The sequence below is a fragment of the Mytilus trossulus genome, chromosome 6, assembly GCF_036588685.1.
Source record: "Mytilus trossulus isolate FHL-02 chromosome 6, PNRI_Mtr1.1.1.hap1, whole genome shotgun sequence".
Classification (NCBI taxonomy): domain Eukaryota; kingdom Metazoa; phylum Mollusca; class Bivalvia; order Mytilida; family Mytilidae; genus Mytilus; species Mytilus trossulus.
This window is the reverse complement of record NC_086378.1, coordinates 14,790,974-14,807,128: the sequence shown is the minus strand read 5'-3', so window position 1 is coordinate 14,807,128 and position 16,155 is coordinate 14,790,974. Positions and strand designations below refer to the sequence as shown.

At 33.1% G+C, this 16,155-nt stretch overlaps 1 protein-coding gene across 1 annotated transcript; it reads right to left on the bottom strand.

Annotated features, from left to right (window-relative positions):
* Positions 1–9,682: 9,682 nt before the first annotated feature.
* LOC134720849 (uncharacterized) lies at positions 9,683–11,646 on the bottom strand. The gene has a single exon (XM_063583408.1). It carries the CDS (start codon positions 11,626–11,628, stop codon positions 9,829–9,831), a length of 1,800 nt encoding a protein of 599 aa, XP_063439478.1. The 5' UTR covers positions 11,629–11,646; the 3' UTR covers positions 9,683–9,828.
* Between the last annotated feature and the right edge of the window lie 4,509 nt (positions 11,647–16,155).

The window sequence follows — 16,155 nt, the reverse complement described above, 5'->3', positions numbered from 1 at the left end:
CGGCTGCAGTGCAGGCGATTTGGTGTCTCGATATCACAGTAGCATGGGTTCGAATCCCGGCGAGGGAAGAACCAAAATTTGCGAAAGCAAATTTACAGATCTAACATTGTTGAGTTGATGTTTAGAAGAGTTGTATATACATTATGTACACAGCCATGTATCACCATCATTGATGGCGATCCGATGGATACATCTGTTGTAGGGTTGTCACTGACTCAGATGTACTTATGAATATAATTATTTTCTGTGACTGTATCTTACATTAATTTGTAGGATCCTTTACTATAGATAATTTAGCTGATCTGTAACAATAACATCTTCATGCCTTATATATCATGTACTGTGGTACGCCGCTAGATTAAAACTGACGTGGAAAGGTAACACATGCCCACCGCAAGCTCTTTATTTGAGAGCCCAGGTGGTCGTGTGGTCTAGCGGTACGGCTGCAGTGCAGGCGATTTGGTGTCACGATATCACAGTAGCATGGGTTCGAATCCCGGCGAGGGAAGAACCAAAATTTACGAAAGCAAATTTACAGATCTAACATTGTTGGGTTGATGTTTAGACGAGTTGTATATATATATATAACAAGTCAAAAAGGGTACAACATCACCATTAGATAACTATAAAATATACAAATATTAGATATTTCGGATAACAGATATCCTTCTTCGGTAATTGCACAATGACAAATGAATCATGTCAATTCAAATTATGACTCTATCAAAATCTTGATTTATACAATTTAAGCGAACGCTGGAACAATTTTAAAATTTCCAAACACACCGCAAAGACTACAGAAATATGCCAAAAATAAAAATAGTTATTTACGATGTGAAATGGCACAACTCTAGATTTCCAAAGGTTGTGACAGTTGAGATGTTATAACTGCATTGAGGGCAGTCCTCAAACAAAAAAATCTAAAATGTCCTAACCGATCTAGGATGGTATAAATTAGACAACGGTAGGGCAACTACAACTGAAACTACATATTTAAGCCTCCAAAACGAATAGCAGTCTAATAATGATTGAAAAAATAAGTTTTGTATAATGAGGTAAAATAATTGAACGTGGCAATGTACTTATACATCATCCCGAATCAATGAAAACCTGTAATTTAAACTGTTATTTTAAAAAAAATTTCGAACTGTAAAGCCAGTACTAAATCCGGCGTTGTTTGAAACAGGTGGTCACAGGAAAATGAGGGACTCGTTCTATGTTTTTTTTATTTTACCTCATTATACAAAACTTGTTTTTTCAATCATTATTAGACTGCTATTCGTTTGGAGGTTTAAATATGTAGTTTCTGTTGTAGTTGCCCTACCGTTGTCTAATTTATACCATCCTGGATCGGTTATGACATTTTAGATTTTTTTTGTTTGAGGACTGCCCTCAATGCAGTTATAACATCTCAACTGTCACAACCTTTGGAAATCTAGAATTGTGCCATTTCACATCGTAAATAACTGTTTTTATTTTTGGCATATTTCTGTAGTCTTTGCGGTGTGTTTGGAAATTTTAAAATTGTTCCAGGGTTCGCTTAAATTGTATAAATCAAGATTTTGATAGAGTCTCAATTTGAATTGATATGATTCATTTGTCATTGTGCAATTACCGAAGAAGGATATCTGTTATCCGAAATATCTAATATTTGTATATTTTATAGTTATTTAATGGTGATGTTGTACCCTTTTTGACTTGTTATATATTATATTTTGTAGTGTACAGAATCATATTACATGATCCATCGCCCTGTAAGATTGATCGTTGACTATTTATTCAGTCATTTTATCTATAATACTAAAAAGACGAGGTCCAATTTGTCAGCCGTCATCACGTAAAATCGACGAATCAAAGAATTCAACTTTATATACAACTAATATAGTACAAATGTGTAGATTGAAAAATACACCACTCCAGGTCCTTTTGTTTTCCACGTAATTAATATTGCCAATAATTAAGAAGTTCCGGGTCGAGTCCGATACCGATACCAATAGTATAGTCACCTGTTACCTATTACCTTATCTGTACGTTCGCATCTGAAAGGCGCACCACCAAACGGTGTATCCAGGATTAATATGCTATATACACGGGTCATAATCACAGGGTTGACACTACTAAATTGTCAAATTGTTAACTATTGTAGTATTTTAATCAGTAAGACTTTTAAAGAGGTTAACAATACGAATACTAAAAATCTTGACTAAAAATAAGGCGTATAGGTACAGTTTTCAATTTGTCAGCGGGTTTGACGTTAAACAGCGAATCAAAGAATTCAACTTTATTTATAACTAATATAAGGACAAATCTGTTGATTAAAAAATACCCCATTCCAGGACCTTTTGTCACGTTTCCAAATAATTAATATTACCAATAATTGATAAGTTCCAGTTCGACGGGTTCAAACAGAAAGATTTGAAAGCAGAGAAAACTGTGTATCTTAAAATCGGCATGACTTTATCAGATGACAATACTCATACTAAAATAAGGCTTGCGCATAGTTATATACTTTAATTCAGTCACGGACCCGCGATATCACGGGTGTGCTCTAGTATATATATATATATATATATATATATTTGGAAAATGTTGTTTGTGCTGTTTTTAGACCCTTCTACAACGAAATTTGTTTGACATGCACACGTATAAAAATTGCGGTTTTTATCCAACGCAGTCATAGGTTTGAACGTAGTTTTCAATTTAGACTCGTTTATATTTTTTGTTTGGGCATGTATCATATTTTCCCTCCGGTTTATATGATCCGTTCATCCTATATATTGACTCTTAAAATTCAAGAGTTAATCTAAAAATGAGGGTACTTTCTCTAAAAATGAGGGTGCTTTTTATATGGCCTTCCAAATACCGTTTCGATCCCTAACATCACTGAAGAGACATTTATTGTCGAAATCCGGATATGGTGTACTAAAGAAATATTGGCACCGAATGTTTGTGGCACAACATCCTGTCCACAAGTTAACAATTATTTTTTTTCTGTGACGTATTAAATTCATAATAAGATCCATTTTGTTACAACCTGTGATCAATTTTATTTGGCAATCGCCAATGGCAGTCAGCAGGGTTAAAGAACATCAGTTGTTCGACCTGTTAGTCAAATGCGTTTTGTTTAAATTTACTTTTTCACTCTTTTGGTCTTTTGGAAAATGTTGTTTGTGCTGTTTTTAGACCCTTCTACAACGAAATTTGTTTGACATGCACACGTATAAAAATTGCGGTTTTTATCCAACGCAGTCATAGGTTTGAACGTAGTTTTCAATTTAGACTCGTTTATATTTTTTGTTTGGGCATGTATCATATTTTCCCTCCGGTTTATATGATCCGTTCATCCTATATATTGACTCTTAAAATTCAAGAGTTAATCTAAAAATGAGGGTACTTTCTCTAAAAATGAGGGTGCTTTTTATATGGCCTTCCAAATACCGTTTCGATCCCTAACATCACTGAAGAGACATTTATTGTCGAAATCCGGATATGGTGTACTAAAGAAATATTGGCACCGAATGTTTGTGGCACAACATCCTGTCCACAAGTTAACAATTATTTTTTTTCTGTGACGTATTAAATTCATAATAAGATCCATTTTGTTACAACCTGTGATCAATTTTATTTGGCAATCGCCAATGGCAGTCAGCAGGGTTTAAGAACATCAGTTGTTCGACCTGTTAGTCAAATGCGTTTTGTTTAAATTTACTTTTTCACTCTTTTGGTCTTTTGGAAAATGTTGTTTGTGCTGTTTTTAGACCCTTCTACAACGGAATTTGTTTGACATGCACACGTATAAAAATTGCGGTTTTTATCCAACGCAGTCATAGGTTTGAACGTAGTTTTCAATTTAGACTCGTTTATATTTTTTGTTTGGGCATGTATCATATTTTCCCTCCGGTTTATATGATCCGTTCATCCTATATATTGACTCTTAAAATTCAAGAGTTAATCTAAAAATGAGGGTACTTTCTCTAAAAATGAGGGTGCTTTTTATATGGCCTTCCAAATACCGTTTCGATCCCTAACATCACTGAAGAGACATTTATTGTCGAAATCCGGATATGGTGTACTAAAGAAATATTGGCACCGAATGTTTGTGGCACAACATCCTGTCCACAAGTTAACAAATTTTTTTTTCTGTGACGTATTAAATTTATAATAAGATCCATTTTGTTACAACCTGTGATCAATTTTATTTGGCAATCGCCAATGGCAGTCAGCAGGGTTAAAGATTGACACAACCAGATCCTGGTAAACATATCGATCCTTTAAATAAACTTATTATTATTAGATCATTGAATACTGTTTTTATTGGTATTAATCTTGATTTTTTTATCAGTAAATTAAAACCAATCTTAATATTATTGTTTTATACAAATGGACTCTCGTGGATCTATAATCTGTCGAATTCTGTATCTTGGCATTGCACAAGGTCATGTTTTTCTCTGACTGTTTATGACGGCTTTACACTAAATACATTGGATGCTGAATGTGCACTGATTGGTAATTTAGTCTTAGATACATGATTATTTATTATTTGTCATTGGCTTTGAACTCGCTCTCATATCTGTACTTAGTGTTTTTGTTGTTGTTGTTATGTACAAGTACCCGGTCACGTCCACGCTGTTGTTTTGTTATATGTATTTCTATTTGTATCCATCTGATGAGTAAAGCCTTTTTCAACTCTTTTGTAATAGTTTCTTCTTGTGTTGTACTGTTACCCCACTGATCCCAGTTTAGGGGGTGGCAGATTACGCTAACATGTTTAACCCCGCTACATGCTGTATTAATGTGCCTTTCCATTGTCAGGAACCTGTTATTAAGATGTTGTACATAAATTAGACAGTCATTTTTTTGGGGGGTTTAGTTGTTTTCATTTGTCATTTCGGGGTCTTTTATAGCTGACTATGCGTTATGGGATTTGCTCATTGTTGAAGTCCGTACGTTGACACATAGTTGTTAATTTCTTTGGCATTTTGGTATCTTGTGGAGAGTTGTCTCGTTGGCAAATATAGCACGTCTTCTTTTATATATATAACACCGAATGTGTGTGGCACAAAATCCTGTCCACAAGTTAACAATTTTTTTTTTCTGTGACGTATTAAATTTATAATAAGATCCATTTTGTTACAACCTGTGATCAATTTTATTTGGCAATCGCCAATGGCAGTCAGCAGGGTTAAAGAACATCAGTTGTTCGACCTGTAAGTCAAATGCGTTTTGTTTAAATATACTTTTTCACTCTTTTGGTCTTTTGGAAAATGTTGTTTGTGCTGTTTTTAGACCCTTCTACAACGAAATTTGTTTGACATGCACACGTATAAAAATTGCGGTTTTTATCCAACGCAGTCATAGGTTTGAACGTAGTTTTCAATTTAGACTCGTTTATATTTTTTGTTTGGGCATGTATCATATTTTCCCTCCGGTTTATATGATCCGTTCATCCTATATATTGACTCATAAAATTCAAGAGTTAATCTAAAAATGAGGGTACTTTCTCTAAAAATGAGGGTGCTTTTTATATGGCCTTCCAAATACCGTTTCGCTCCCTAACATCACTGAAGAGACATTTATTGTCGAAATCCGGATATGGTGTACTAAAGAAATATTGACACCGAATGTGTGTGGCACAAAATCCTGTCCACAAGTTAACAATTTTTTTTTTCTGTGACGTATTAAATTTATAATAAGATCCATTTTGTTACAACCTGTGATCAATTTTATTTGGCAATCGCCAATGGCAGTCAGCAGGGTTAAAGAACATCAGTTGTTCGACCTGTAAGTCAAATGCGTTTTGTTTAAATATACTTTTTCACTCTTTTGGTCTTTTGGAAAATGTTGTTTGTGCTGTTTTTAGACCCTTCTACAACGAAATTTGTTTGACATGCACACGTATAAAAATTGCGGTTTTTATCCAACGCAGTCATAGGTTTGAACGTAGTTTTCAATTTAGACTCGTTTATATTTTTTGTTTGGGCATGTATCATATTTTCCCTCCGGTTTATATGATCCGTTCATCCTATATATTGACTCTTAAAATTTAAGAGTTAATCTAAAAATGAGGGTACTTTCTCTAAAAATGAGGGTGCTTTTTATATGGCCTTCCAAATACCGTTTCGCTCCCTAACATCACTGAAGAGACATTTATTGTCGAAATCCGGATATGGTGTACTAAAGAAATATTGACACCGAATGTGTGTGGCACAAAATCCTGTCCACAAGTTAACAATTTTTTTTTTCTGTGACGTATTAAATTTATAATAAGATCCATTTTGTTACAACCTGTGATCAATTTTATTTGGCAATCGCCAATGGCAGTCAGCAGGGTTAAAGAACATCAGTTGTTCGACCTGTAAGTCAAATGCGTTTTGTTTAAATATACTTTTTCACTCTTTTGGTCTTTTGGAAAATGTTGTTTGTGCTGTTTTTAGACCCTTCTACAACGAAATTTGTTTGACATGCACACGTATAAAAATTGCGGTTTTTATCCAACGCAGTCATAGGTTTGAACGTAGTTTTCAATTTAGACTCGTTTATATTTTTTGTTTGGGCATGTATCATATTTTCCCTCCGGTTTATATGATCCGTTCATCCTATATATTGACTCTTAAAATTCAAGAGTTAATCTAAAAATGAGGGTACTTTCTCTAAAAATGAGGGTGCTTTTTATATGGCCTTCCAAATACCGTTTCGCTCCCTAACATCACTGAAGAGACATTTATTGTCGAAATCCGGATATGGTGTACTAAAGAAATATTGACACCGAATGTGTGTGGCACAAAATCCTGTCCACAAGTTAACAATTTTTTTTTTCTGTGACGTATTAAATTTATAATAAGATCCATTTTGTTACAACCTGTGATCAATTTTATTTGGCAATCGCCAATGGCAGTCAGCAGGGTTAAAGAACATCAGTTGTTCGACCTGTAAGTCAAATGCGTTTTGTTTAAATATACTTTTTCACTCTTTTGGTCTTTTGGAAAATGTTGTTTGTGCTGTTTTTAGACCCTTCTACAACGAAATTTGTTTGACATGCACACGTATAAAAATTGCGGTTTTTATCCAACGCAGTCATAGGTTTGAACGTAGTTTTCAATTTAGACTCGTTTATAATATATATATACACACACCTTTTATACAATATTCTGGTACACCAATGGATAGATAATGTTTCAAATGATGTAACGTTATAATACTTACTTATATATTTGGCTATTCAACAGGTTGTACTGCTATTAGCACTAAAAGTGAGAAAAAAAGTCGCATGGGATTTTAAAGTAAAAAGTACTCTTTAGTAGACCCCCCCCCCCCCCCAAAAAAAAAAAAAACACATCTCCAAACAAACAAAAAAACAAACAATAAAGTAAAACAGACTTTTAAGTAAAGATTAAACTCTAGTAGACTCTCCATACATAAACAAAATACTTTATACACAACTAGACAGGTAAGTAACCTAAAGAAATATTGATGTATCTCACTTGCTGGTTCTGAAACTCATAATAATAATAATAATAGATCAAAACATTTAACTACAAGGGGGATTATAGTTTGTCTAGGAATAGGAGAAAAAAAAGTATCTCCGTCACCAAAATTTTGCAGTCCAAATAAGGAATGATCATAATATACAGTCAGTAAATGGAACGAAATTTAAATGAAGGCTATAAAAAGAATATGATAACAGAATACATTTTATAGGTTGGGAATTCTATATTTAGATAAACCTTTAAGACATAAGAAAAAAATGAAATAATAAATGTGGGCGTTATTTTTTATTTTTCATTTTGTTATGTTGTGTCACATACTATAAACATGTAGTTTTATGGCAATGAAGATTTGAATTGAATTGAGTTACTAATTTTCGATCCATCGGACAAAATGAAAAAAAAATATATGCGGTCCTGGTATTTCTATCACAGATGCGTTGATCCTTTATCTTGATTTTTTAATATTTGTTCTTCAGCTCTCTATTAAATTCACAATGTGCCTTTTTAAATTACTTATCAAAACATTGAAGGAAGAATATGAGCCTATCTACACTTAATTCAACAAAATAATCGGTAGCACACCATTCATAAATTCATTCTTATAACTTTTTCTGGTTTCTGGTTTCTAAACTAACAAAAAAAACAAATAATCGTATTCCAACGATCTTCATTTAAAACCGAGAGTAATCCTACAAAGTTGAATGGTATGCGTCATTTATAACACTAAATTATACATAAAAAAATCAATAATCACGAAAAATTCCAGAAAGTACAACAAAGCACTCCAATCACCGTTTTGTGTAAACAACAAACTTTAGTTACAATAAAACGAATTGTTTCAACAGTAGAGTGTAAATAACTTTGATTCATACTCCTATTCGAAAATAGGTGAGCATTCCAATGGTATTCTGAAAGAAAAAGTCTGTTTTCCTCATCACATCTTGTTGTTTTGCTAGTACCAATGTATGTGTATTAAAATGTTTGAAATAGTGGTGTTTTTTTCTGAACTTTTCCTTCGTTCATACATTTGGTATTCCTCTAGCTGACTAATTTAAAAACGGAGGGTTCAATGAGTACTCACTAATTCAACGCCGCCAGTCAAATTCTGATTCGTCAGTATGACATCATAAGGGTTAATTTTTTCTATCGATTTATGAGTTTCAACAGCGGAACAGCGGTATACTACTGTTGCCTTTATTTATTTGTTTTTTTAGTGAACATGGTGTTGATGTCAGAATTTTGATGGTTCTTGCTAATTTGATTCACTAACTTCGTCCTCCAGATTCAATTTGTGTGTCGTTGGGTTGATGTACAACTGACGTATATTATGTACCCCTTTTTGTGTTATTTCTAGACATTTGTAACGTACATTTTTCATAAATAAGCAATACTAGTAAGCAAAAAAATAAGGAAATGGAAGTTTTCATCTTGTCTTTACAATAAAATTGAGTACAATTTTAGTTTTTTTTATTGTATGATAAAGTGTTTCCATGACATAGAGAGGCAAGAAACACCCCATTATAAATACCGGGATATTTTTGTTTATGCCAGACGAGCAATTGGTCCACAAAAATATCATCGGTGAATATCTAAATTCAAGAATGGTAAAGGCCAAATAAAGTACAAAATTGAAAAGCATTGAGGACCAAACATTCTGAAAATTTTAATAAAACCCATATATTGTATTAGCATGCCAAAATCAGAACAACAGGCACCCCTTTCTTTCTATGGTCAAGAGGAAGATCTTATCAAAACTCTTGTCTTGGTAGTGCTTAACGAAAATTTGGTATTCATTGTCCGTTAGAATTCACACAGTCGTCTAAATATATACCAATGAGTTTAGATAATCGTTTTTTTAACCATTGTCCGAACATTTATTGTTGATATATCAAAAGAATAACATTTAACGGCAATCTTTGGTAAGGAACAGAAAACTCGAGATGAACAATATAAATAAGAATAGGTAACTAATTTTATTGTCCAGTGGCAAATCAAATGCATTATCAAAATAAGGAAATGTTGTAATATATGAATATTAACTCTGCTTTGTACTAGACCGACACCCTGAGCTGGATATTTAAACAGGCTAGTTCACAAAGAAACAGTACGAAGGAAGAAATGCTACCCTTATCAGACAGCATTATTCGGAACCTGAGTCACGAGAGAACGAGTCAGAAAAGTAGAAACTATGAATATTAGAAGGTAAAATGCACTTTAATCGTTTAAAAATAGTACACATATTTGTCGGTTAATCTCGCGAAGTATTTTTATATTTGAACTAGGTAAATGTTTGTACATAGTCCCATAGTTACCCCTAATAATTAGTTCAAGTAAACTAAACTCATTCCAGTTTGATAATGTGATATTTCTCGGACGGTGAATCTTCCGTTATTACAATAGTTTGACCCTGAGTATCAATAGCCCATGGTTGGCGTATGTTCAGGAACGTATTGTTTGTAATGTTGCCATCAAATGTTAGCCTTAAGACTCTATTGGAACATGAAAGTGTACAATATATTTCTTCCGGACCACATGTAAAGTTCGAAATTCCCGGTATTTTCCTCTGCCACAGAATACGTCCAGCAAAGTCCATGCATACAAGAGTTTTTTGTATTGAATCACACATTATCACTGTTTCATCTTTTAACATTGCTTTGACTGGTACAGATGCACTTCTTCTAAACAACGAAGAAAAAATATTACGTTGCTTTCGCGAGTCGATTGAAAACAAAATTTCTCCGGAAGTGGAAATGACGTCAATTGATGAATCAGGTGATGTCACTAGAAAACGATCTTTTCCAGCACCAGAGATGCCTATATAATGTTTTTCCGTTTTTACTACTTGTTGAATTGAGAGAATTGGTTCTGTATCTAAAATGAATATTATATTTTTGTCCCAACATGTAATAGCGATCCCAGTATTTCCTGACCTGCAGACTTGGTAGGGTTCTGTAAGCGAACAATTTCCAACGCATTCGCCATCTAGAGTCATTTTCATGGCGTTATTATTGTATTGGTCAATTATAATTAGAGAATTGTCTAAAAGACATATGCCTGAAAGCGATCTATAAAGATTTGTTTCTTGATTTACTGAGAATTCACGTATTCTGTACATCATAAAATCCCTTTCCGGTTCTATCAGAGAAAGTGTCTCGTCTGCATGGTAATCAATATTCAAATCTGAAGATATTTCTATGTTTGCAGCTTCTTTTACTTTTGATATGGACGATATCAGTATATCATTCGATTCAAATGCTATCTTGTAATCTCTAAAACAAGAGTAGTTTATTTCAGCTTTGTTGAGCAACGTATCAGCGGCTTTATGTATCTCCAAAACATCTTTCTGCTTTTTAACAACGTTTATTTCCCGAGTTGTAGTGACGATATCATCTCTAAACTGTTCTAAATGTGAGCGATGTATTCTGATTGCTTTTAATACTGATTTCATGTTTACTTCAGGCCAATTAAGACTGGTTTCCTTTGCTTTAATATCAGTCAAAATCAACGAAGAAAACGTCTCAAATTGTTTACGAAGAGAGGTAAGAATAAACAATGTTTCCTCTTTTTTATTCTGATACGAAACTAAATTGAAAATCCCTTTCTGTTCAATTTCCGACATATCTTTTAAATGTCTTACAACATTTGAATCAATTTCATTTAGGTCGGATAAAGCTCTCAGTTGTAACTCAGATATCGGGGATGACACACACTCTTTATGAAGTTCAGAAACACATTCACTACAAAGGATGTCTTGGTGATCAGTACAAAAGTATTCAAAACATTTCATGTGCTTATCACACACTGTTTTTTCTTGTAATGTTTTACTATCATTGATTGTCTCATCGTCATCGTGATCTTGATCAGGATCATGTTTTTTCACAGCATTGATTATCCCTATGAGGAGAAGATCCTGTGGTAAAGTTTGAATCCACGTTTGAATCTCTGTAGATTTCGAACAGTTCATTGCCTGTCGACATGTTGGACAAGTTTGTGAAGAAGTCGTCGATTTTAAATAATCCACTAGACATTGAAAACAGTAAGAATGACCACACGACAGCTGTCGAGGATCGGTGAATATATTGAAGCAAATAGAACATGTTAAATAATCCTCTTCAATGCTACGCTTAAGACGTGTAGCCATTGTACCTACAAGTCAGGTGATAACTTACTGGACAAATATAGATTTATCTCAAAATCATGTGATGTATGATCTTTCATCCTGATAAAATCCTTATTATCAAATGTAAACTTCCTGATTATTTGATTTTACGTAGAATTAACTGTACATGTTACAATATCATATTCATTTTGTTACTAATTAGATAAAAATCATGTCAACTCATTCGAACAGAGCTATTTTTGTAATAAAATGTATCAAAAAAGACTTAAAGTTTATTGAAATAATTGTTAATAAAATCGCATGTTTTCAATATACACTGATAGGCTTTAAAAACGCAACACATATTTTGTTTATTTATTTTTAAACTAATCATGACCTATATTCATTTCATTGCCTATCATGCTCTCAGTACTCATTTTTGTAAAGAAAAATCAATACATAAATTTCCTATGACAATTAAACATGGCGGAATTTGACCTTGCAAAAATTTCTTGACGCAAAATTAGAACCACGTGCAAGTTTTTTTCAGACATTTCCTTTGTTTTATATTTCCTTGAATCCATTATCTAGTTCAAATAAGTAAAACGTTCTTGATTTTCGTTTTTGTCACGACGATTAAATGAAAATTAAAATCACGTAATTAGAAATTTACTGACAAAATTTATTGCACATTCTTTTATGAATTATTTTGCGCCAAAAAATTGCTTTTTGGTCTCTGAAACTTCAGAGCAGGTATTCATATCTTGTAAATGACCACCTATAGACCCAGTCGAGTTGTAGTTGATGAATAAGTTATTTCAATCAAATAAGGCGACGTCATTTGTTACACAGCCTAACGGCTACAACGTCAGTTTTTTACCAAGTCGTTGGATGTTATGGCAGGTAGATTTACATCAGCAATGTTTCTTGTATTCTGAAGTGCCACATTGTTTACTGTTGAATTGTTTTTAAAGGTTTCTGTGTACAACCCAGTATTGCAAAAAGACAAACTGAAATGGTAGAAACAGGCAAAACCAGAAGTGGGAAGAATTGACTTAAAACATTCCAAAAAGTATTGGTGAACCTTTTTAACAATCATTTAGGGATATTATAAGAGGTAATTGGTTAAGAATATTCACCATTTTTTTGCTTTTGTGTTTTCCAATGAGAAACAGCCTTCTTTGAAATGGCGTACAACGGCAGGAAGCAAGTAAGTAAGTACCATTTACATCAAACTACTTTCCCTTCTAAGCTTTTAGAAACTTTTTATGTAACATTTTGAAATCAAGAGGTATGACTAACTAATAGTTATCAAAAGTACCAGAATTATAATTTAGTACGCCAGACGCGTGTTTGGTCTACATAAGAATCATCAATGGCGCTCATAAAAAGTCAAACAAAGTGGAAGAGCATTGAGGACCCAAAGTTTCAAAACAGTAGTGCCAAATTCGGCTAAGGTAATCTATGCATTGTATAAGAAAATCCTTAGTTTTCGAAACAGGAAACGGGAAATTTATAAAAATGACCACATAACTGATATTCATGGGCTGGTGATACCCTTGGTGACGAAACGTCCACCAGCATTGGCATCGACCAAGTAGTGTAAATAGTTATCAAAAGTACCAGGAATATAATTTAGTACGCAAGACGCGCGTTTCGTCTACATAAGACTCACCAGTGACGCTCAGATCAAAATAGTTATAAACCCAAACAAGTACAAAGTTGAAGAGCATTGGGACCCAAAATTCAAAAAAATGTTCCAAATAAGGCTAAGGTAATCCATGACTGGATTATGGGAATCCCTAGTTTTCGAAAAAGTACTACGCCTGGTTATATGGGGTTCCCTGCCTCGTTTCACGATGTCTTTTGATCCTCATCAAAATTAAATCAATTTGTATCGCTATAGGTTTGTACATTGCTAAACATTTAGTGTTTTGTGTATGGTATAACCAGTTGTTTATCTTGGAGGATATCGTATTTTCTCTTTTTGTTGGAGTTTGGTTGATTTGCCGTTGACATATAGCCCACACCACCTCGTACATGTCGTACATACATAAGTCGAATCTATTTGTTAAAAGAGGTTTTTATAGCTCAAATCTATATAGATGTAGGACTATTTTACTTTTTTTCATAAAGAGTAAGACATACACTCACTACAAACCATTAAAGTCTGAAATGGCCTATATCTGTACTCGACTGTACTGATTTTTACTCGACCAGTCTGAATTGGTCTCAATTTTACTTGACATTACTCGACCCCAGTCTGAACCATACTCGACTGTACTGAATCGTACTTGACCCTTATTTTTGCCGTTGAAAATAGTCTGAATCATTACTCGACCAGTCTGAAACAGTCTTAACCCTTTCTCGACCTGTACTCAACCTATTTTTCCAGTCTAAACCGTACTTAACCAAAGGTCTGAACAATACTCGACCAGTCTGAACCTTACTAGACCAAATAACCTCTAATTTTTAACTGTTAAAATAAATTTCTTTTTTACTGACATATATAACAACAGCCAACAAAATTTATAAATTGTTTAACCTTTTATTAGAAATATATCTTTTATTTTATTTAGGACTAAACAGCATTATATGATATATAGTTTATATCAAAAAGGGATACAATTCAAGAAATAAATAAAATTTTTCCTCTGATTAGTGGTGAAATATTAATTTTACCTCTGCTTGGGGCAAACTCATCAATAAGATCACACCTGGTCAGAGGTATTAAATTTTAATTAACATTTATTTAAAATTGCAACATCCTGTTTAACCTAAATAACAAGGCCTTCCGAATATACTAGATAAGTAATATACAAATTTTAGAAAATAGGGCTTTCTTTTTACCTGTAAAACACACATGTACTGAGGTAATTAGACCATATGAAAGTGCGTTATGTATGCCATGTCTTTAATTTGACAAAAATATCTTCCAGTAATTGGAATAATTTTTTAATGTTACTTTGAAACACATTTCTTTTTTTTAAAAAGGTTATCAAGGATTGCTATGGAAATTCTATTATCATGATTATATTAAATTCTTGGTTTAATAAAACAAAACAAATTAAGGTCTCATTTTTTAAAATTTATTAAGTTGTGTTATATACTACTTAATATATATACATAAGTCCAATTACCATACAACACTTCCGAAATATTCATAAAATTTTAAATAAAATTAAAAATTATTGTTAATTATTGTGAAATTTTAATTTTACTTCTATATTGAGTACATTTTAGTTTCAAGTTCTTGTTCAAATTTCATTTTTATTATAAAATATTTCCTAAGTTGATAAAATTTAGTTGATAGATACAAATAATAGGTCTAGGTTGGTCAAGACTTAGTCGAGTACGGTTCAGACTAGGTCGAGTACGGTTCAGACTAGGTCGAGTATGGTTCAGACTAGGTCGAGTACGGTTCAGACTAGGTCGAGCATGGTTTAGACTTGGTCGAGCATGGTTCAGACTTGTAATAAATTGTTAAATCTGGTCAAGTACAAATTCAGACTGTTAAGTATGGTTCAGACTACAGTCGAGCAATATCAAGTAAAGGAGTAGGGGCTTTAATGGCCTAAAATGGCCCCGTCTGTACAAGATAATAAAAATTCTAACAGAGCAGATTTTATTCCATTAATTATTAGAATATGAGTAAATGATTTAAAAAAAATGATTTTTTTCTAACTAAAAAAGGTTCAATGACGTCGCAATGGTAGGTGCAAATGACGTCATAATTGGGAAAATGAGCAAAAATACCGAAAATTTGATGTTTTTTCTAAATTTTGACCACCGCACCATGCTTGCACCAATTGGAAATTTTAGCATTTTGACAAGTTCATACATTTCAAACTTCGGATAGAAAATCTTTTTGGTGCAAGGTTGGTGCGATAGTTTATTTTATATTTTTCATAGCCAAGCGGAGCAATAAAAAGCTGAAATTTGCCGTCCAAATTGGACCTTTTCATCTGACAAAGTTTAGTTTATACATTCTTATACCTATAGAAACTTATTTTTTTGTTTATGAATGTAAAGTGTATTCCTAATTATATTTCCGTAAGTTTATCTAGTTAAATTTCTGTAAAAAATCCGACAGCAATAGACTTCATGTGTAAGGGAGTCAATAACAACTTTCAGGACAGTTTCTTAAATTATGAAATTTTAGATAGGCCTTCAATATAACAAAATCTGTACATTTCTGATGTTTTTGTTAATTATAAATTCAAAATTTGTTGTTTGAATGGGGCAATCTTCTCTCTCTGGTATTAGGGTCAGATCCATGATTTATGTAATGAAAAGTGGGGGGGGGGGGGGGGGTATTTTACTTAAATTTCCATAATTGGCGAGAAACACGAGATTTATTTCGAAAATGAAACTACCTTTATTCCAATTGAAGTGTCTTTGTGGGTAATGTGCATAGAGAACAAGTTCTATAAAATTTGATGGTAAAAAAACGGAAACGGCATAAGGTAGACTATCCATATATCCGTATAAACATGTATATATTAGTATATAAGTACGCCTGAGCCTGTGACAACTCTACAACAGATATATTCATTGGATCACCAGCTG